The sequence below is a fragment of the Heteronotia binoei genome, chromosome 16 (genome assembly GCF_032191835.1).
Source record: "Heteronotia binoei isolate CCM8104 ecotype False Entrance Well chromosome 16, APGP_CSIRO_Hbin_v1, whole genome shotgun sequence".
Classification (NCBI taxonomy): domain Eukaryota; kingdom Metazoa; phylum Chordata; class Lepidosauria; order Squamata; family Gekkonidae; genus Heteronotia; species Heteronotia binoei.
Genome location: NC_083238.1, coordinates 16,987,251 through 17,010,795, shown reverse-complemented (window position 1 = coordinate 17,010,795; position 23,545 = coordinate 16,987,251). Strand labels below are relative to the sequence as shown.

Sequence of the window (23,545 nt, the reverse complement as noted above, 5' to 3'; positions counted from 1 at the left end):
CCAAAGTCAGTATTGTCACATAAGAACATAAGAGAAGCCATGTTGGATCAGGCCAATGGCCCATCCAGTCCAACACTCTGCGTCACATAAGAACATAACAGAAGCCCTGTTGGATCAGGCCAGTGGCCCATCCAGTCCAACACTCTGCGTCACATAAGAACATAAGAGAAGCCCTGTTGGATCAGGCCGGTGGCCCATCCAGTCCAACACTCTGCGTCACATAAGAACATAAGAGAAGCCCTGTTGGATCAGGCCAGTGGCCCATCCAGTCCAACACTCTGCGTCACATAGGAACATAAGAGAAGCCCTGTTGGATCAGGCCAGTGGCCCATCCAGTCCAACACTCTGCGTCACATAAGAACATAAGAGAAGCCCTGTTGGATCAGGCCAGTGGCGCATCCAGTCCAACACTCTGCGTCACATAAGAACATAAGAGAAGCCCTGTTGCATCAGGCCAGTGGCCCCTCCAGTCCAACACTCTGTGCCACATAAGAATATAAGAGAAGCCCTGTTGCATCAGGCCAGTGGCCCCTCCAGTCCAACACTCTGTGCCACATAAGAATATAAGAGAAGCCCTGTTGCATCAGGCCAGTGGCCCCTCCAGTCCAACACTCTGTGCCACATAAAAATATAAGAGAAGCCCTGTTGCATCAGACCAATGGCTCATCCAGTCCACCACTCTGGTCACATAAGAACATAAGAGAAGCCCTGTTGCATCAGGCCAGTGGCCCCTCCAGTCCAACACTCTGTGTCACAGAAAAACATAAGAAAAGCCCTGTTGGATCAGGCCAGTGGCCCATTCAGTCCAACACTCTGTGTCACATAAGAACATAAGGAGGGAAGGAAGGGAGGAGGGAAGGGAAGGGAAGGGAGGAAGGAAGGAAGGAAGGAAGGAAGGAAGGAAGGAAGGAAGGAAGGGAGGGAGGAGGGAGGGAAGGAAGGGAGGGAAGGAAGAAAGGAAGGAAGGAAGGAAGGGAGGAGGGAGGGAAGGAAGGAAGGGAAGGAAGGGAGGGAGAGAAGGAAGGAAGGAAGAAAGGAAAGAAGGGAAGAGGGAGGGAAGAAAGGAAGGCCGCCCCCCCCCCCCCGCTTTCGGCCCCCTTACCTGCTTCCAGGGTGGCGGTTGGCGGAGAGTCCAGCGGCGGCAGCGGCGAGGCGGGCGGTGGCGGCGAGTCGAGCGGCGGTGGCGGAGAGGCCTTCGCTGGTCGGCGCTGGTCCCAGAAGGCCTTCCAGAGTCTCTGGAAGGCCTTCCGGGTCCAGCGCCGGCTGCTCCGCGGCCTCTCCGCGGCCTCCGCTGGTCGCTGGGGGCCCTCCAGAGTCTCTGGAGGGCCCCCAGCGACCAGCGGAGGCCGCAGAGAGGCCTTCGCTGGTCGGCGCTGGTCCCGGAAGGCCTTCCAGAGTCTCTGGAAGGCCTTCCGGGACCAGCGCCGGCTGCTCCGCGGCCTCTCCGCAGCCTCCGCTGGTCGCTGGGGGCCCTCCAGAGTCTCTGGAGGGCCCCCAGCGACCAGCGGAGGCCGCGGAGAAGCCTTCGCTGGTCGGCGCTGGTCCCGGAAGGCCTTCCAGAGTCTCTGGAAGGCCTTCCGGGACCAGCGCCGGCTGCTCCGCGGCCTCTCCGCGGCCTCCGCTGGTCGCTGGAGGGCTTCCAGCGACCAGCGGAGGCCACGGAGAGGCCTCCACTGCCGCCGGGCCCCGCGCACGGGCGGGGAAGGCGGCGAGGGAGGGAGCGTCCCTGCGCTTGCGCAGGGGCCCTGCGCACGTGCAGGGACGCTCCCTCCCTCACTCGCCGCCTTCCCCGCCGGCGCCCGCGGCCCACCGCCTCCGGGGCTGGCTAAACCGGGACCTCTAAATGGTCCCGGTATAGCCAGCCCGGGAGGCGGGAATAGGGGGCCAGAACCGGGACATTCCCGGGCGCCCGGGACGGTCTGGCCACCCTACCCAGACCATGATAAATAACCTCCTACTCAGAGATGTTCAAGAACTGGTTTTGATCTCAACTTGTCAGAGTATTGAGGAGAATTGTTTTAAGATGATGTATAGGTGGTACATGACTCCGAAAAAGCTGGCTAGGATGAGCAAAAAGATGTCGGATAGGTGTTGGAAATGTAAAAAACATGAAGGTTCTTTCTTTCATATGTGGTGGACTTGTGAAAAAGCGAAGGAGTATTGGAACATGATACAACAAGAAATCTCCAAAATTTTGGGTTATGACTTCAAGAAAATTGCAGAGACTTTTTTTGCTTGGATTACAATTAGAAAAATTTCCAAAGGAAGACAGGACTTTTAATTTGGTACTTGCTCTCAGCTGCTAGGACATTGTATGCGCAGCTTTGGAAACAAGGAAAAATACCAGAGAAATGGGATTGGATTGTGAAAGTTTTATTGTGGAGTGAAATGGACAAATTAACTAAAACCTTAAAAGACTATGATTTAAACTTATTTAAAAAGGAGTGGAAGAAATTCAAAGGATATATGGAGAAAGAGTGGAACATAAAAAGACATTGGACAATTTTTTAGTATTAATTAAAAGTATTATATTTTGATAGATTAGTGGTACCTTTAGAATTGAATTCAAATTTATAACTTCGGGGAAGTCAATATTGGAGGGAGGGGGGGTGAAATATCATATGGTTTAGTATAAGAAAAAGATAATTAAATATTGTAACCATGTGTTATTAATAAATTGTTAAAACACAAGAACTGGTTTTGGTTTGATATGTGAAGCATGGGTATGCCTTGAATATTTACTTGCTGGCAGTAGCCAGGTCCTGTGAATCCATTCCACTAACAATCCAACTCTCCCCCATTATATGGAACCTTGCTGGGGCAGAAGGGACATGTTTGTCTGGAGATTAGAGTCCTTCCACTGGAGGAAGTCTTCACAGTTAGCAGAATGGATTCACCAGATCTAGCCCCTTGTATTTAAGTGGCTGTAGAGTCTAGAAGTGACTTTGCCATTGTGGTTGTGTTATCCTCTTTTAGGTATTGCAGCGACTGATCAAATCAAGAGGGAAGTCACAAAGCAAACACTTAAATGTTCAGCTGGTTGCAGCCGATAAACTTGCACAATGCCCACCAGTAAGTACTGAGAAGACAGAGGTTTTTATTTTGTGAATTGGTGTATTGATGATTCGGGGAGAGGCCATGGTTTTCCTGTTCTCCAGCCCTCACGGTCTCAGTATTACAGTAACATCTTTTCATTTTTCAAGGCAACAATATGCTTGCTTGAATACATCTAGGGTTACAATAGCAGCAAAGTCTAGTGTTCCTTTCTTTGTCGTCCTACTAGTTTTCCACCCACGGCACTAGAAAAAAGTTGTCCTCATAAAAGAGGCCTTTTTTAGTCTGTATTATTATGAGGTCTGGTGTATTATACTTCTATTGTTACATAATTTTTCATTGGTTTGTACTTGTTACAGCGAATGAAAGGGAAAATTGCTTTTTACATAAAACTCAGTAGTAACCAGTATAAGGACAGAAAGAAAGTGTTTGTTTCATATTCATGCACTTTATTGTGCAGTTTAGCGAACAAACTTGAAATTGCTCACTCAATGCACAGCAGCCAAGAAGGTCAGAGCACCTGCTCCGGCTGCAACGCCACTGAGGATGTTCTCCGCAGCTGAGAACGAAACGTCTGGAAGAAAAACTTTCTCCAGTAGAACACGGCACTTGAGCCCGAAAGATTCTACAAGCTCTAATGATGTTGCCAGCCGTGAAAACCTGAAATCTTTGAAAACTTGAAACAATCCAGTTTGCACTCAAAATGTTTGAATTAAATAGGGACATTTCCCCCAGCGATTTGAAAGCTGTTTTCAAATAGGTTAGCTGAGAATTTTTCCTCCATTCTGGTTTATGCCAATGCAGAGAAGAAGACAGAAATGTCCAGCTACCCCTTGACTCCATTCTACTGGAGTAGCAACTAAATCAACTTTTAGTTGATGGATATGCAATTAGGGCTGGGTGTCATCAAGATGACAGTGAGCTCTATATTTTTTTATCTAAGCCACTGAAGCTTGTGATCTCCATCCTAACCTGGTGGCTGAGGATGAAGAAGCTGATTCTGAATCCAGTTAAGATGGAAGCGATGTTGATTGGGAAGAGTGAGATCCCTGGGGGGTATTTGCTTCTTTCATTAGAGTACAATTGGCCTTGGTTGACTCATAAAGGTTTGGAAGTTTTGTCCTCTTATTAGAGAAGCTGGCAAATTTATCAGAAAGAAGTGTTGTCATCTGGTATTGAAAGTGCCCCCCTTTTTGACTCAACTGACGAGTACCGTTTTCTCACACAGCTTACCTCGCAGTCACAATCTTGTTCCCTCCGCAGCGTCCGGTCGGATTTCCCACCATCTGCGCCGAAGTTACAGGAAGTGCCGCGGCTTTTGCGTAGCAAACGTAAACCGCTAAAACCCAGTTTATGTTTGCTACGCAGAAGCTGCAGCACTTCCTGTAACTTTGGCGCAGATGGTGGGAAATCCGACCGGATGCTGCGAAGGGAACAGGATTGTGACTGTGAGGTAAGCTGTGTGCGAAAACGGTAATAGTCACCTAGATACATGCCACAGTAGCCTTGAGAATGACTACATCAATGTGTACTTTGGACTGCTGATTAAGACTATTCAGAAACTTCAGCTAATGCAACATGCAGCAGCCTGGTTATTTCTTGGAGCTAATCAGCAACAAATATGGAAAATGAAACAGTAGCCCATTGACTGGAAGCACTCCCATCTACATTCCAGTTCCAAAAAAAGGAGATGTCAAACACTGCAGCAACTATTGGACCATCCGATTAATTTCTCATGCAAGTAAAATGATGCTGAAAATCTTGAAACAAAAATTGTTATCGTACATGGAGCGAGAAATGTCAGATGTTCAAGCTGGATTTTAAAAAAGGAAGAAACACTAGAAATCATTTTGCAAATTTACATTGCTTACTAAAACACACAAAAGAATTTCAGGAGAAAATTAGCTTGTGTTTCATAGATTGCAGCACAGCTTTTGACTGTGCGGATCATGAAAAGCTATGATTGGTTTTATGGTTGATCCATGGGATGGAGACAGTATTGGTTGCCCCGACAGACAATCTCCACAGACAGCTGGATCGAGGTAGATCGGCACTGTTGCTGCAGCATTCAACCCACTGCCTTGCCGATGTGGGAGTTTGTGGGGTAGCCCTGAAATGGCTCTCCTCATTTCTCCTTGGTCAGGGACAGATGGTGGTGCTGGGAGAGAGGGTTTAACTAAATATCCATTAACATGTGGGGTTCCTTAGGGGCAAGCCTCTCCCCAGTGTTATTCAACATCTACATGTGCCCTCTTGCTGATGACACCCAGCTATATCTGTTACTGGACGGCCACTCAGATATCGCCCCTCATAAGCTGGCCATGGTTTTGGAAGCCATGATGGGATGGTTAAAAAAGAGAATGCTGAGACTAAATCCAGCAAAGACAGAGGTTCTGTGGCTGAGGGAAGGGAACCTCAGGGTTGGGGCATAGACTTCCCACTCTTAACAGGGCACCATTAACATCAGCACAATCTGTCAAGAGATTGGGCGTGTCCTGGATCCCTCCTTAACTATGGAGGCCCAGGTCATGAATATTGCCAGGTTGGCATTTCTCCACCTACACCAAGCATGGCAATTAGCCCCTTTCTTGTAGCATCCTGACCTAGCCACAGTAATCCATGCAACAGTCACATCCAGACTAGGATCTACTGGCCCCAAAGATATTTATCTGTCCTCAACCAGAGCCATGGCCTTTACAGTCTTGGCTCCACCTCTTTGCCAAACACCATCAGGGCCCTGTGGGACTGAATGTAATTCTACAAGGCCTGAAAGGCAGAGCTGTTCCCCCGGATTTTTGGTTGAGGACAGCAATGGAGTCCGTCATGGCTGGCAGCACTCTCACGTGTTGCCGCAACATAACTCTCTTAGCTGAGTGAGATGGAGGTATGTTACCATATATTTTATCCCCTTTCAGGATAATTTGGTGTTTTTTTACGATTCTGAATAATGTTATAAGGCTTAGACTCTCAAATAAGATTTGCTCTGGAATATTTATGAATAGCACTGACTTTTCTATCAGTTCTGAACTCTAATTAATTTTTCACTATGGTAACACGCTGGTGCTGAGGTCATGAATTCATTATACTCTGGTTGTTACTTTGTATGTCATGATGAATAGGAGTTGTGCGAAGAATACTGTAGACAAATTTGTTTTGTGTGGGGGAAGTGTAATATATAGAATCGGGGGACCCATGAAAACTAACTTGGGTGAATCTCATCCCCACAGCTTGTCCTTCCCATTGGCCTCCTTCTCCCCACGCAGTGCCCACATCTTGTTCCTTCTCTGCTTTCTCCCCTCCTACCAATCCTCCTTTTACTCTGTCTCCCCCCTCCCTTCTCTCTAACTTTGCTTCCCTTCGCCCAAAATCTTGCTGAGTGACCTTGGGTCATCACAGTTCTTGAAAGAGCTGCTCTTGGCCCCACCTACCTCACAGGCTGTCTGTTGTGGGGAGAGAAAGAAGATGAAGATATTGGATTTATATCCCGCCCTCCACTCCGAAGAGTCTCAGAGCGGCTCACAATCTCCTTTACCTTCCTCCCCCACAATAGACACCCTGTGAGGTAGATGATGATATTGGATTTATATCCCACCCTCCACTCCAAAGAGTCTCAGAGCGGCTCACAATCTCCTTTCCCTTCCTCCCCCACAACAGACACCCTGTGAGGTAGATGATGATATTGGATTTATATCCCACCCTCCACTCCAAAGAGTCTCAGAGCGGCTCACAATCTCCTTTCCCTTCCTCCCCCACAACAGACACCCTGTGAGGTAGATGATGATATTGGATTTATATCCCACCCTCCACTCCAAAGAGTCTCAGAGCGGCTCACAATCTCCTTTCCCTTCCTCCCCCACAACAGACACCCTGTGAGGTGGGTGGGGCTGGAGAGGGCTCTCACAGCAGCTGCCCTTTCAAGGGCAACCTCTGCCAGAGCGATGGCTGACCCAAGGCACTAGCAGGTGCAAGTGGAGGAGTGGGGAATCAAACCCGGTTCTCCCAGGTAAGAGTCCACACACTTAACCCCTACACCAAACTGGCTCTCCCTAGGAAGGGAAAGGAGATTGTAAGCCACTTGGAGACTCTGAGTGAAGAGCGATATAAATCCAATCTCTTCCCCCTCCTCTTCTTCTTTCTCTTTTCTGGCTGCTCATTCCTTCTTTCTCCCCCAAACACCTCAGATTTCAAAAAGAAACTGCAGCAGCCACTTTCGTTTACCTAGGCGATCCAAAATGGCTGCTGTCTTCTGAGGAAATCTCACACCATCTGAGGCTTTTAAAACTATTTTATTTTAGTCTCTCCTTTATTGGAGCTGCCATATGTAGCAGTACAGCAGTAAATATATGGCATTGAAATGAGCTGTGGTAAGACTGGAATGAGTTTAGAAATGCACTTCTGGTGCCCATGGTCTCAATCTACCTGATGCAACCGTAAGTACATGGCCATTGACTCGGGGATTAGCCTAGGACACTTCTATAGCTACAGGACTGCAGGGCATCTTTTGCCCCATTTATTGCTGTCAGAGTGTGGCACTTATGAGGAGAGGGAAGGATGTCTGCTACTCCTATAGGCAACATATAACCTTCAACAAATATAAGAAAAGTAAAATTATAAGGAACGAACTAGATGTAGGTTTGCCATGTGCTTTCTGCCCGCTGGTGAGGGGATTTGAGGGGCATCCCACGGGTGGGTGGGAATGTTGGTGACATGCTGATGTCACTTCTGAAAGTGATGTCATCGCATTGGAGTGACCCTCTACATTTAAGGCAAAACTGGTAAAACCAGCTACAAACCATAGAGTTTGCCCAAAAAGCAGAGCATCGTCCCCAAATTCACCAACATGGAAGTGACGTCAGTGTGTCGCTGATGACACACAGGCATGGCTGTTTTGGGTTGGGTTTTCCCAGCCAGCAAGCTGGCGCCAGGCCAGAACCCACGAAATTGGGGGATCCCCTGCCCACACCTGGGAATAGGGAAGCCTAACTGTATGTTATGTTTAACTTTGCTTGTTTAACATGCTTTTGCTAGCAGTGAAAATGGCAGCTCTGTGAGAATCGTTTTCTTCCTTTCCCACCTAATTTGTAGTAAAACTTATTCATGTTGTGTTGTCCTCCATCTGTGGAAGGGAGATTTCTGCTGATCTCTCCGTCCTGCTGCAGATCCCCATATCCTGTTCCATGTTATTCTTAAGGGTCCACCAAGACACAGGAGCAGCATTTACTGGGCTTCAGTGAGGAGGCAGAAAAAAAATCTATTCTGTAACCAGAACTCTTCTTACTGCCTTTGAATCCAAGTCGTTGTGTCTTTCCCTTCTCCAGTGAGGTGGGGCTGGGAAACGCATGCTAACACAATTTAGGATAGTATACTTAAATGTTATGGGGAGAGGTGGGAGATGATGACACGGGCCTTTTGCTTTCAGCTTCAAGGCAAATAAAGATCTTCTTTTTCTTTTCTTTTTTTTTTTGGCTGTCAAGTCCAGTGCCCCCTCTAAGCTGAGTCAGTGTGAGCTAGCGCACAGGTTTGTAGCCTCTGGCTCACACATTTTTTCTCAGCTCAGGAAGAGCAAACTAATTTATGCCATAGTTCACAACTTTAATGCCAGTTAACAAACAAAGTAGAATGTTTGCTCACAAGACTCCAAAGCTTAGAAGGGAACATTGGTTGTCATAGCTAACTTATACTGACCCAGTGGGTAAGAGACATTCAGTGATAGTTTGCCATTGCTTGCCTCTGTGTTGCTATCCTAGATATTCTTAGTGGTCTCCCACCCAAATACTGACCATGGCTGACCCTACTTGGCTTCTGAGATCGGACCAGATTGTACTAGCCTGGGCTGTCCAGGTCAGGGCAACCAATATTTACAGTGGTCTTGTTTAAAATTTCTACCCAGTTGAGGTAACTTTAAAAATGCTTCAGCTCAAATATATATTTTTAGAGGTTTTATATCTTCATTTTTTTTTCATTTTAGAGCCATTTGGAGAGCCAGTTTGGTGTGGAGAGCCAGTTTGGTGTAGTGGTTAAGTGTGCGGACTCTTATCTGGGAGAACCGGGTTTGATTCCCCACTCCTCCACTTGCACCTGCTGGAATGGCCTTGGGTCCGCCATAGCTCTGGCAGAGGTTGTCCTTGAAAGGACAGCTGCTGTGAGAGCCCTCTTCAGCCCCACCCACCTCACAGGGTGCCTGTTGTGGGGGAGGAAGGGAAAGGAGATTGTGAGCCGCTCTGAGACTCTTCGGAGTGGAGGGCGGGATATAAATCCAATATCTTCATCTACCTCACAGGGTGTCTGTTGTGGGGGAGGAAGGTAAAGGAGATTGTGAGCCGCTCTGAGACTCTTCAGAGTGGAGGGCAGGATATAAATCTAATATCTTCATCTACCTCACAGGGTGTCTGTTGTGGGGGAGGAAGGGGAAGGAGATTGTGAGCCACTCTGAGACTCTTCAGAGTGGAGGGCGGGATATAAATTCAGTATCTTCATCTACCTCACAGGGTGTCTGTTGAGGGAGGGAAGGTAAAGGAGATTGTGAGCCGCTCTGAGACTCTTCGGAGTGGAGGGCAGGATATAAATCCAATATCTTCATCTACCTCACAGGGTGTCTGTTGTGGGGGAGGAAGGGGAAGGAGATTGTGAGCCGCTCTGAGACTCTTCGGAGTGGAGGGCGGGATATAAATCCAATATCATCATCTTCTTCCAATATCTTTTTGAGCTTGCTGTGTCTTACTATAAATTTGCATTTCTGTTGCTGGGGCAATAAACTATAGGCTTTTGAATACAGGCTGACTGAACACCTTCACGGCCTTTGAATAAACAGTGCACAAGACAGTGCTTGCTGCTAATATATTGGGATGTTCATTTAGGCAGTTTTCCTTAAATGAAAAACGGCATACAGAGGAAAAAATAGCACTTAAATGCACATGCATATTGCACCGTAATTATGGGGACCTGAGTGTGAAGGGAAAATAAGTGTAAAATAACACTGAAATTTTTCTCGAAAGACCATGTTTTGGGCATCTTTACAACATCTATTCAGCAGTATTTTTTTAAAAAAAACGGCCATTGAATTATTGTAGTATCCGTACATTTTTTCGAGATTGTTCTTTCATTGTGGGTAATACATAGCTCCAGAGTATCTGTAGCACTGGGAATAACTGTAAAAATGCTAGCTGTAGTGCAGATTACCCTTTTTCGAAGCTAGAGAGTCACAGGACAGGTGCTCTGTGCCTTCAGTATTGTACGACAGATACATGCTTTGTGTGCCTTGCAAATGCCATCATGTTTGAGGCAAGGGTATTTGGCTGGCACTCATGTTTTGTCACCAGTGAATAATTTCTTACCAAAAAAAAAATCACATTTGCACTTATTCTGAGAACAGGCATTTTGCCATCTGAACAGAAAAGCCATGTGTAAGATTTAGGCTGCTTGTGGCCAAGTTCCCAGCTGTGGATGTTTGAACAGCTGTATGATCCTGAGCTCGAAACAGTTCTGGCTAGACAGGAATGTCCTCTGCATTACGTGGGACAGAGCTGTTCTGCTTGAAATTTCTATTTGCTGCCAGAAAGATGAAATAGTGCCGCAGATGTTCTATTTCAAACTTCTAGTTAAAAACCTTGCTTTCATCACCAGCACTTCTATTGCACAGTAAATACCATATATTCTTGTTCACAGCTTTCTTCAGTATAACCCTCCCCCCACCACACACACAAAATGAGAGTATCTCTTCCCTGTACACACATACTTGAATGCAGTCACTTCTCAGCCACTTTTACTCAAAGTTAAATGAGCGTTGCACTCCCAATCTCTGGTTGACTATGGCTGTCATTGCCTACACATAATAAGAGCACTGAACTTATAGCAAACTGATAGGAAGATCTCTGAAGCTGTAAAAAGAAGAAGAAGATATTGGATTTATATCCCGCCCTCCACTCCAAAGAGTCTCAGAGCGGCTCACAATCTCCTTTACCTTCCTCCCCCACAACAGACACCCTGTGAGGTAGATGAAGATATTGGATTTATATCCTGCCCTCCACTCCGAAGAGTCTCAGAGCGGCTCACAATCTCCTTTCCCTTCCTCCCCCACAACAGACACCCTGTGAGGTAGATGAAGATATTGGATTTATATCCCGCCCTCCACTCCGAAGAGTCTCAGAGCTGCTCACAATCTCCTTTCCCTTCCTCCCCCACAACAGACACCCTGTGAGGTAGATGAAGATATTGGATTTATATCCTGCCCTCCACTCCGAAGAGCCTCAGAGCGGCTCACAATCTCCTTCCCCTTCCTCCCCCACAACAGACACCCTGTGAGGTAGATGAAGATATTAGATTTATATCCCGCCGTCCACTCCGAAGAGTCTCAGAGCGGCTCACAATCTCCTTTCCCTTCCTCCCCCACAACAGACACCCTGTGAGGTAGATGAAGATATTGGATTTATATCCCGCCCTCCACTCCGAAGAGTCTCAGAGCGGCTCACAATCTCCTTTCCCTTCCTCCCCCACAACAGACACCCTGTGAGGTAGATGAAGACATTGGATTTATATCCCGCCCTCCACTCCGAAGAGTCTCAGAGCTGCTCACAATCTCCTTTCCCTTCCTCCCCCACAACAGACACCCTGTGAGGTAGATGAAGATATTGGATTTATATCCTGCCCTCCACTCCGAAGAGCCTCAGAGCGGCTCACAATCTCCTTCCCCTTCCTCCCCCACAACAGACACCCTGTGAGGTAGATGAAGATATTAGATTTATATCCCGCCGTCCACTCCGAAGAGTCTCAGAGCGGCTCACAATCTCCTTTCCCTTCCTCCCCCACAACAGACACCCTGTGAGGTAGATGAAGATATTGGATTTATATCCCGCCCTCCACTCCGAAGAGTCTCAGAGCGGCTCACAATCTCCTTTCCCTTCCTCCCCCACAACAGACACCCTGTGAGGTAGATGAAGATATTGGATTTATATCCCGCCCTCCACTCCGAAGAGTCTCAGAGCGGCTCACAATCTCCTTTCCCTTCCTCCCCCACAACAGACACCCTGTGAGGTGGGTGGGGCTGAGAGGACTCCCAGCAGCTGCCCTTTCAAGGACAACCCCTGCCAGAGCTATGGCTGACCCAGGGCCATGCTAGCAGGTGCAAGTGGAGGAGTGGGGAATCAAACCCGGTTCTCCCAGATAAGGGTCCGCACACTTCACCACTACACCAAACTGGCTCTCCAGGTAAAAGGTAGAGATGGATCCAGGTAGCAGGTCAGGAGGAATCATGAAAAGGTGACCCTTCACTCTGTTGCCTTACCTTTGCGGCCTCAGCTCCCAGGAGGGAAGGGGGAGAGGCTCGCCTGCCACATGTCCCCTGTCCATTAATATCAGATAAACAGTCGGACACCAGATTTGGATAAATGTGGAATAAAATGGCCGCAACTTTATTGGCTATAGCTGTAAAGGCATTGGCATAGCATGGGTCCCTCTGGAGCCATGGCATCAACTGGCTCAGTGCCAGTTGATGTAACCTTCCCCACCCAGCTTTAGCCTTGAATAAAGACTGAGTGTAGGACAAAGATAAGAGATCGAAAATAGGTAATATGAATGAGAACGTAAGCCAAATGTAGCCGTGGAAATAATGACTGCACTGGCATTTCCCCTTTTGGTATCCGTTAAAATAAATTTTGATGTGTATGGTGAAGTGCAGTCCACTGATAGAAGATATTATTCAAAATGAATAATAAATTTCCTGGGTCTTCATCTGGATTTAATGGACTTCTGGACATCATCACACTTACGTGGACTTTGTTGAAGGTTTCAACGCTTCATTGTGCACCACATAATACATGTAACCTGTCTATTCCTCGTGATTAGAACTGACGTTGAATGAGATTTGAATTTATGTGGAAATCTTTGTAAACTGATGTATGGAAATTGATGTGCAGTCTTTATGATGCCAATGAATTCTCCATGATGTTATGACTTGTTTCATTGAGCATAGTGCATAGGAATGGTTCTTTTTTTGTCTTTGGTCTTACCCTCCTCACCCAGCCAGCCAGCTTGGGTGGGCGAACCTTGGGATGCCAAGTAACTGGAGCCCACGAGGACGACCACCCCCAAGTGGTCTCCCCTGCCATCTGAGCATGAGGGCAAATGCTGGTGATCCTTAAAGCCCTCATGCCAGTACCCCATAAAAGAGGATCCCCTTATCTGGAAATGGCATCCAGGCCGATTTCCTCAAACAAATCCAGCCCCATGCTGATACTGACAAAAGCTGTGATAAGTATTAAATCATCAAGAGAAAGAATAAAATGTATAGCTGTACAGACCTACAATTACAAATAAGTAACAATACTATGGTTTCCCAAACACATGAATTGTCCCCTACTAAAGTACAACATCAAGTCCTGTAGATATCCCAAGGGCAGGATGGGTGGGCCAACTGCTGTGGCAGCTAACTCTGGAGTGGAGTCCAAGCAGAATGGAAAGCTACTTTCTTCCCCCCAAAGCCCCACCCCCAGGCACTCACCCAGGCCTACCATAGGCCCACTGCCCCCTTGCAGTTGCCCCCATGGCTGGCCTCCCCTCCCCGGAGGTTGGCCACCATGATCATCCTCGGCTGCCTCTCCCCCCACCACCACCACCACAAAACAAGGGCCTCAGTAAGTCTGCCCCCCTTCTCTTTTCAACTCTGATGCTTTGACATAACTTCCTCTTTGGCACAGGAAATGTTTGACGTCATTCTGGATGAAAATCAGCTTGAAGATGCTTGTGAACACCTGGCAGAATACCTTGAGGCCTACTGGCGTGCCACACACACTACCAGTAGTACGCCCATGACACCTTTGCTCGGAAGAAACCTCGGCTCCACTGCATTATCCCCTTACCCTACTGCAATCTCTGGATTACAGGTATGAATCCGTGCTTTAGTTGTCAGCATAGGTCAGCTTCATGATCCGATCAAAACAAATGCTGAGATCAGTGGCTCAGGCACATAGACATATTGGCTCCAGGGTATGCACATATATTTGCATGCACAAAAGCTGATCTCTACTGCTTACTGGGAGAGCCAGTTTGGTGTAGTGGTTAAGTGTGCGGACTCTTATCTGGGAGAGCCGGGTTTGATTCCCCACTCCTCCACTTGCACCTGCTGGAATGGCCTTGGGTCAGCCAGAGTTCTCTTATCTGGGAGAACCGGGTTTGATTCCCCACTCCTCCACTTGCACCTGCTAGCATGGCCTTGGGTCAGCCATAGCTCTGGCAGAGGTTGTCCTTGAAAGGGCAGCTGCTGTGAGAGCCCTCTCCAGCCCCACCCACTGCACAGGGTGTCTGTTGTGGGGGAGGAAGGTAAAGGAGATTGTGAGCCGCTCTGAGACTCTTCGGAGTGGAGGGCGGGATATAAATCCAATATCTTCATCTACCTCACAGGGTGTCTGTTGTGGGGGAGGAAGGTAAAGGAGATTGTGAGCCGCTCTGAGACTCTTCGGAGTGGAGGGCGGGATATAAATCCACTATCTTCTTCTTCTTACAAGTGGGAGACTGTCCCATTGATGTCACTGCAGTATTCCAAGTTATCAAAGGGTATGGTGGTGATTCTCCTGTCTGCACTCTACTCCATATGCAAGTTTGGAATGTGCTCAGTGTTATATTTCAATATACTAAAATTTTTTCCTTTGCTGACTTGCTGCTGTTTTGGGCTCACTCGTGTGAACACATACACCATTTAGTCTCAGTACTTGCTAATAACTCTCTATAAGATAGCTGAACTACCTTCGTTGAAGAGTGTAGTGTTCCTGTGATATAAAAAATTCTCTGTGATATATTAGTCGTTGCCATATTCACGGTACCATAGCCTGGGCTTTTTTGTAGAAAAACCCCAGCAAGAACTCATTTGCATATTAGGCTACACCCCCTGATGTCGCCATTGTTTCACATAAGGCTTTCTCTACAAAAAAGCTCAGCAGGGACATTTGCATATTAGGCCACACCTCCTGACATCAAGCCAGCCGCAACTGCTCAAAGAAAGCCCTGATCATAGCCAATGAGCCAGCACACAACAAGCCATTATATATATGAGCTACGGACTCACGTGCTCCTCCTCCTTGTATCTGCTGATTTCTTCCCGTGCTTCTTACTTTGTGGCCACAGTTTGTTGTTAGTTTGGCATGGGAAACGTATGGCTTGGCTTCAGATCTGAACTGGAAACCACAACTGTAGTTTCCAGTTCCGGTTTGTTCAAACCATAATTTGTTTGGTTGGCACAAAAGGATGAACTGCGGGATGCCACCAACCAGGACCACAGAAGGTAGTATGGGGGAAAGGGATCACGGGAGTCCAATACTTCCTTGAATAACCAAAACAAAAAATAATAATAATCCAAAGTTCCTTGCCTGTAATTGCTCTTTAAGCAGTCAACAGTGCATTGTCACTAATGAAATTTTTGTTTTATGCAAGAGTTTTTTTAGGGTTTGTAGAATCTTTCGGGATCAAGTGCCGTGTTCTACTGGAGAAAGTTTTCCTTCCAGACGTTTCGTTCTCAGCTGCGGAGACTGCAACGCCACTGAAGATGTTCTCCGCAGCTGAGAACGAAACGTCTGGAAGGAACACGGCACTTTCTCCAGTAGAACATGGCACTTGATCCCGAAAGATTCTACAAACCCTAATGATGTTACCAGCCGTGAAAACCTGAAATCTTTGATAAGAGTTTTTTTATTTGTAAACTTCTAAAGCTAGCTTTTAGGTGGGAAAATGCCACTCTTTTCCATTGGGCATACACAGTTAAAACTGTGCCTCGGAGAAAAGAGGGTTTTCACACCTAAAAACTCTTTTCAAAAGTTTCTGAACTGAAGCTCTACACGGGTGCAAAGCCTGTCTGTGTCACGGGGAGAGACTATGAGGAAGGGACCATGAGTGATGAACATGCATGTGTGAAACAAGCTCTTGACCACTAACAAAACTTAGCCAATTAAGTAGCTTGCATTCTGGGAGGTTTTACTTTAATGCAGGCGACACAGCCATTATTTTAATGCTCTTGTGCAGGCTGAAAGGTGTGAGACAAAATCACACCTTGGTTTTAAGGTATGTTCTTAGAAGATAAATGCATAGGAAATATATGCTGCTATCAGTGGTTACAGTTAGGATTCTATGATTAGTTGTACGGGTTCTGGTTTTTCACATGCTTACAAGCTTGTAGAAATGTTAATGTTTCAAAAATTTCCCTTCAGTTTGACTTGCTTCTTCCGAGAGGTAACACTTGGCAAAATTCATTCATCTGTTTTGCTTTTATTTTTTTATGATTATAATGTTTTTCCCATTATATAAAAAAAATTCTGACCATTTTTTTCCACAGGGATAGCTCAAAAACGGCTGGCCTTTGAAACTTCAAACGTGGCATGTAAATAGTCCTTAATGAGAAGTACGTGCTTTAACTTAGTTTGGAAAAAAAAAAATGTCTTTTCAGTACAAGTTTTGTATGTTTGTAAACACAAAACCAAGAGTACACAGATACCAATTTCACTAAAGAGTTCAGCACATTTGTGTGGTGCTTGATTTGTGTTCACTTTTTACTGTGTGTCAAGCAGAAAGCTAAGCAAATTAGTAGTACAACTAAAAATTAAATTTGCTGACTGGATACATTGCAGAGATCAGGGGTTTCCCCCCTTTCTTTCTTTTACTCAATACACTCACTCACAGTTGTGTTTTTTTCCCCTTTCACTGCATGTATGCAGCAGTCAATATTTCAATTTCAAATTTATGTTTAATTGTATTAGGCCAGCTACATTGCATGATATTATTTCTGCTTAGTGACTGGATGACTGTGCAAAGCGGCAGTTTGAGTTCTGTGGAAACGTGCTTGTTTTGTGTGAAAATTTTCATTTTTTAGCTTTGTTTGTGTTGGCTAACCTGTCTCGAAAACGCAAACTCAGGAAAACATGGGCAAAGGAAATATATCTAGACAATTTAAGCTATGCACAAACTCCCCCTCCCTGTCCATGTTTCCATTCACCACTAAACACATGATGACTGTTAAGTCAGGGATAGGTTACAAAAGTTACTTTCATATAGCATACTATATAGCATATAGCCCCAAACCAAGATGCTGAGGCTGAGACCTGTTGGTGCGACCACTGATACACTAGTTGTGATTGTGTGTGTGTGAGAGACAGACAGACAGACATAGTTTGTTCAGCATAGGTTTGTGGCAGCCGCTGTGCTCGACTAGGGTTGCCAGCTATGAGATAGAAGAGTCCTGCAGGATATAATGACATAGAGTCCATTATCCAATGCAGCCACTTTCTCCTGGAGAATTTATTTCAGTAGGCTGAGGATTAACTGTAGTTCTGGGAGATCTGGCCCTGGTTGGCAGCCCTAGGGAAGACATTATCTGAATGTCTTCTGAGAAATTCAAACGGTAAACTGTCATGGTTGGCATGAATGTACGATCCTTAGGTTCAGCTTTAGCCAGTCCAGTATAAGGGTTTGTTTCTGAATCTACGCAGAAAGAGGTGTCGGCACTGCTGTGGTAGAGCAGATTGAGCCACTTCAGGCCACAGGCAAGAAAGACATTTTGAATGCTCGTGTAACACAAAAAAACCCTTCCCTGTAAGAAAAATTGCAGAGCAGGGAAAAGGCTGGGCTTGAATTGTTCTTCTTACTGAACAATTCTGAAATGGGTGGTGCCCACTCTACCACTTCTATCCTCGTGCCTCTTTCTGATGTATCCATAATCTAGGCCTGTGTATCCTTCACATTTAAGGAAGGTCCAAGTCAGTTAAACTGATAGGCCTCCTGCTGAAGGTTCATAGGAAATAAAAGGGGGCTAGAAAGAGCTCTACAAAGAAGCCTCATCAACTTATATTTTTAGTTCGATTCCATAGAAACCTCTTGAAACCCGCTTGCACACGTTGTGGTTACGTATATATCAACCATAACATTAAACTCAGCCATAATTCCTAATTCCCTTCCAAAACCCATCCTGCCTATTGACTGGTCATAATCATTACATACCTTTCAAATGTGTTCCTCTCCCCCTTTTTTAAGGGTATGACTTATTTGATCTTATTGTTTGAAATCATCCTCCCTGTTTTTATTACTCTCAGAAAGTCACTGACCAGCTGCATCGGGCTACATTTCTCAGAACCTGCCCACATCTCCATGAACGGCTAGATGGTTGCAGTGATTACAGAAATAAAAGCAAAAAAGGGACTTTGCTTTGCTTAGCTTAGCTGTTTTACCCACAGATCCACTGTGGAGAGCAAAACAGGGGAAAACAGCACCAGCAATCTATACACTAAATAGCATCCAGTTATCTTTTAAACGACTTACAGAAGCATATGGACTCAAGGCCCTCACAGCAAGAGCACACCTAATTCAGAGGGAGTGAAGTGAAATGGTTTCTTTTTTTTTTTTTTCTAATCCTTGGCATCTTTGACATTTTTAGAGCCAACGAATGAGGCACACCAACCATTCTACCGAAAACTCTCCAATTGAACGCCGAAGTCTAATGACCGCTGATGAAAACTACCACAATGAAAGGGCTCGGAAGAGTAGGAACCGCTTGTCTTCCAGTTCCCAACACAGCCGAGATCATTACCCACTTGTGGAAGAAGAGTATTCCGACTCATACCAGGACTCATACAAACCTCATAGAAACCGAGGGTCCCCTGGAGGATATAGCCATGATTCTCGACATAGGCTTTGAATACAAGAACCTGGGGAAAACTGGTACTCATTTAGTTGAAAACTTGCCATAACATAGCTAGACCAGACAAATCATCTTTATTTGGCAGGTGTGGCATGGTTTTACTATGCTTACAGGCTGCTGCCGTTTACCGCTATAAAAGGGCCCAAACCTATAGATCTGTGCCCTTTGTGTTAGGAAGAAATTAGTTTGCCCAATCACTTAGGTGTGTTTTCTCTCTAGTATAGTGTTTAATTTCAGAGTCTCTTTTCTCCTCATTAGAATATTGTTAGACACATCAATTTGTAACTTAGGATACCTGTTGAGGCGCATATAAAATAATTTCCTGCATAGGAAATTCCAAATGACCAGTTCCAGTTGGAACCAATTTATAAAACCAATTCCTGTTGGAATTTGGGTGGAATTGACTGGAAAGTCAACCTGAGCATGTTGCAGTCAGTTAAAAAAGATAAATATAAAGAACAAGAAAATTTAAAAAACCATTATAAGCAAAAAAAAAAACAACCCACACTATAATACTTGTTTACTGGAAGGTAAATTTATATATATCTATATCTATATATATGGTTAGAATAAAATAATTTTAATGTATTTATTTCAGACTAACCAAATGTAAGCAGTCAATAGTGCCAAAAATGAATGAATGAATGCCGCAATTAGAATTTTCCAGTTTAAAATTATCAGTTTCTTTTTTTCTCTCCCACCATTCAGGTTGCAGCAAAACTGTGTCGTGTTTGATGGTTATTTCATTTAGAATGACTGTATGAAGGTATTCCAGCAACCTGGGGGGAAAAAAAACAAAGATTGAGGGCTGATATAACATTTTAAAGTGTGTAATAAGCAATTTGCTGCGCAAAAAAAAAAAAAATGCCCATGTTTGTCTTCACCTTATTGAGAAAATTCCAGAAGTTCCAGTTCAATTGGATGTATGAGTGTTTGGAACTGAGGTTTTTGTACTTTATTTGGTTTACCAATCTTAAGCACTACTAACACTGTAATCCTAGGCACATGGCTTGTAACTCAAAGTTGCATTTTATAAAAAAAAAAAAAGAAATTGGCCACACTAGGGCTTTTAAACATGTGTGTTATCACCAGAAAAGGTATCGTATGATCACTACACCTACCAAAGAGTTAACTTACCATATGGTAGTTATCAAGAGATGATGGTATCATAATTCTGTTTAGTACAATTAAAGAGTACTGCCTGCAGGAATTAGTAAGGGCAAGTATTCCAGCCACAGAGAATCAGAGCAAAAGTGGTGCTCCAAAGTTTGGGTGCTTGCTTCCCCACATGATTCCTGGAGCGTGAAATGCCTACATCTTTATTGTGTTATGAAATTTAAGGTAACGTTTCTCTAGTCCAAATGCATCATAACTTGCATACAACAAAGACTCTCAATGCGTTCCACCAGGATAGGATCCCTGAAAGTCACGTGTTGCAGATTTCCACCCTGCAGTGTGAGTACGGAGCTCCTGCAGAGGTGGGCTTCCCCCACTCACTGCGGTGTGCGAAGCACCTCCCTTTGATTGCTACCTTCTCCATTGAATTGAATGGAGCACGCATGCATGCAAGAGCTCCAAATATGCATCACTCTGAGAGCTTCTTGAGACACCACAGAATTGCCAAATCTATGAATGTCTGAATCCTGGCATCGCATAGCATGTACTCCTTGATTCTGGATATTTTTAATATGGTGATGATGATGTTTGTTTTCCCAGTCGTCTTAAATGACGGGGGGGCTTTTTTAAAAAAATAAAAATAAAAATTGAAGACAGTATTTTTAAATACTAAAAAGGAATAAAGTTTTTAGGTTTGGCAATTTTAAAAATCGGGTCGTTCCCCCCGCACCCAAATGCTGTATTCATGGATAGACCCAACGCAGTGCTAACAACCCCAACTCAGTGTTATAGAGGCTTTGCTGTGGAGATGTGTGCTAGAGTAGGTGAGCACGCATCCAGGTATAAAAGATTAAAATAATTAAGCAAAAGGTCCACAGTTATAGATCATTGCTGCAAAGGAAAGGTAGGGCCATATCAATAAACCGGGAAGGAAAAGGTAATGCAAAGTCAAATATATTGGACTCAGCTGAAATAAACTGCCAATATCGTTGTTGTTTGGGTAAAATTATGAGTAAAATTCTCTTTAGAGAGAACTGACTATAAAATAATGTGCATGCCTGAAAGCTATACTGGACCTCACTGATTCACTCATAAAGATCTTGAAATACATTATCTCCTGATAATTTAGAGCACTGAAATTGGTACATGTCTGGTCCAAGACACCCTTCATTTGAATACTTTAAAGTTTTGACACTTTTTACACCTCTTCCTGAAAATGGAGGGGCTGAGTGCATCCCTAAATAGTTAAAAAGTATTTCCGAGGCCACCAACAGAACTGAAATTTTCTACATAGTCTCAGATATGTGGATTATATGAAAATTCTGAAAGGGTGATATTTCTGTACCTTTCTATAGAAATGGGGGATTAGAAGTTTACCACCAAATATATTGCCAAACCCATTTAAAATATACACGGTCCAAGACATTGTGAGGAGTAGGAAATCAGCCTTGTTACATTTTAGAGTCAAAATCTTGAGCATGTCAATTTACTTCTGAATATTGAATTCTAGCACAGAACAAACCAAGCCACAGGTAGCCCAGAAATGCTGGGTCACTGCCTCTTCAGACTTGGATTCAGGAGAAATATATATATGTTTGCTGAGTGCATGCTTCATTTCTTGTTGCATTTAATATATGTAGCTGGATTACTAGAAGAACTTGAAAATCAGGCATTTTCACATAAGACAGTCAAAATGGAGGATGTCTTTCTCGTAATGGAGACCAGCCTACAGAAAGCAAAGTCTGAGATAAGATGAGATGTTGGCCGTGGCAATGTATTCCCATGACATGCTCGAATCAGTCCTGTAGGGAATTTCCAGTACCGGTGCTTAGAGAATGCAGCCTTCATTTATTAGTATATAATAATATACACACTAGAAAAAAATGAACGCAAAGGCAACATGATTATAACAATTGCTTTCTGAGCACAGCTATCAGAGGCTGCAGGTTAGCTGGTAACATTTGCAAGATCTGTTTGTATGAGCTGGGATTGCCCTTGGTAACAGACCTGCAGGCATCCCAACATAAATGGTTCTGGTAACTCTTTTAGAATTGAATCATGCACTTGAATTAGTACAGTTACATTTTATAGTATCTAAAATTTTGCATCTAAAATTTAAAATATAAAATTATTTTAGGAAGGTACCTCTCACAGCTATGCATCCATTCTTTATTTAATTGGCATTAAACATTCTTATTTAAGTAAAATATCTCAGGCCCATATCGCAGTATATTTCTACTGCATAATTTATTCTTAGATTATATTCTTATAAATAAATACTGATAACATTGTGCATGTACTTTTTTTTTATTAGCTGACTTCTGAAGAAGAACCTAAAGAAGGTATGAAATATACTGTGTATTATTTCATCTCAGTCCAATATACCTGGGTTTGCACTTAATTGGTTAGATTTATCCATTGTAGCCATTAAAAAAAAAAGTTACTTCTCTTGCATTTGCATTGTACGCTGAGGAAACTCAGAGACTCTAGATGAAGTAAAAACAAATAATGGGCTGGATCCAGCACAAGCACTGCATAAAGACCACTTTACCATCTCCCAACAGTCATTTCCAACCCTGACAATGTTTATTCTTGGGATTTCATGTGGAATAAATATCCTTGTGTGTCAGGAGACTGTAGGGAGCAAAATTACTCCTTATATAATCTCTTCTGTCAGTGCGGCACAGCTTAAGTGGGAGGCAGGAGGGAGCAGTTTTGCCCCCTTCTCCCTCCTTACCGCAGCCATCTAACCCATGTGGCTATTACCCCCTGAGGGTATCTCAACCCTGGGGATTTTTGTTGTTATGGAAATTGCTGCTGAGGGGCAAGAAGTCCCGGGTGACCAATGACTGTCAGCACCTTCTGCTGACGGATTTCAGGATCTCAACCCAACTGAAACTCTTTATAACCAAACAATTCACGTAAACGTTTATGATAGTGCTATCACAGATATTGTCCAATAGGCACCTCCCTCTAACATTCACATCGCTTCATTCTACGTGAGAGATCCCCAGCCTCGTTAACTAGGTAGGCAATGTAAGAAAGAATAACGAGCGCTGTTACAAAATGGTTGCAGTGGAGATGATAATAATTAAGTAACTGCCTTGGGCAGCGGGACTGGCTCTTTGCTTTGGGTAATACTGTTTTGCTTCAGTCTCCCAAAAAGGGGGTGAACTTACTCTGTATACAGCCACGCAGAGAAGTCACCACGACTAAAGTAATAGAAAAGCTCGACGCCGTGATGTGCATGCCTGGGATGAGCGCACTCGGCACGTCAGCCAGTTGGTAGGGAGCTTGTTGTTTTCTCCTTGTTGTTTTCTAGTCCATTCAAAACTTTTTTGGACTTTATCCCTAAGACAATATGGTCACCATATTGGAGACCGATGTACTGCTTGCTGTTGTAATTGGTGTGCTCACAGTGGGGGTGGATCTTATTTTCACTGCGACAAAATACTGCAGCTGAGCATGCTTGGAAACTGAGATATCCCTGCAATAGAATGGTGGTATTTGGATCCCCTACAGCAAATGAGTAGCAACTGTGAAATTTTGGAAGAGGGGACTTTCTAGAGGAGACTCGCAGGAATTACTGAGCACGTGACCATGGGTGGCCTGTGGAAAAATTGGAATTTGTATTGGTGACGATAGCAAAATTTTGTTTTAAAATTGACCCCCTCCAGCAGCTCCAACTGATGCTCTTCTATTCCA

The 23,545-nt window shown here is 44.6% G+C and overlaps 1 protein-coding gene across 4 annotated transcripts in view; it reads left to right on the top strand.

The window, feature by feature from the left end:
- Positions 1–19,508, top strand: part of CACNB4 (calcium voltage-gated channel auxiliary subunit beta 4) — a 296,369-nt gene extending 276,861 nt beyond the window's left edge. For 2 of the 4 annotated variants that reach the window (XM_060256985.1, XM_060256986.1), the window contains 3 exons: positions 2,977–3,072; positions 13,746–13,931; positions 18,461–19,508. In XM_060256985.1, coding sequence (XP_060112968.1) covers positions 2,977–3,072; positions 13,746–13,931; positions 18,461–18,721 — 543 coding nt within the window. In that variant the 3' untranslated portion in view covers positions 18,722–19,508. Of the gene's footprint in view, positions 1–2,976; positions 3,073–13,745; positions 13,932–16,369; positions 16,436–18,460 lie in introns of all 4 variants that reach the window. The other 2 variants (XR_009556301.1, XM_060256987.1) reach the window with 2 other exon arrangements.
- The last annotated feature ends 4,037 nt before the right edge of the window (positions 19,509–23,545 follow it).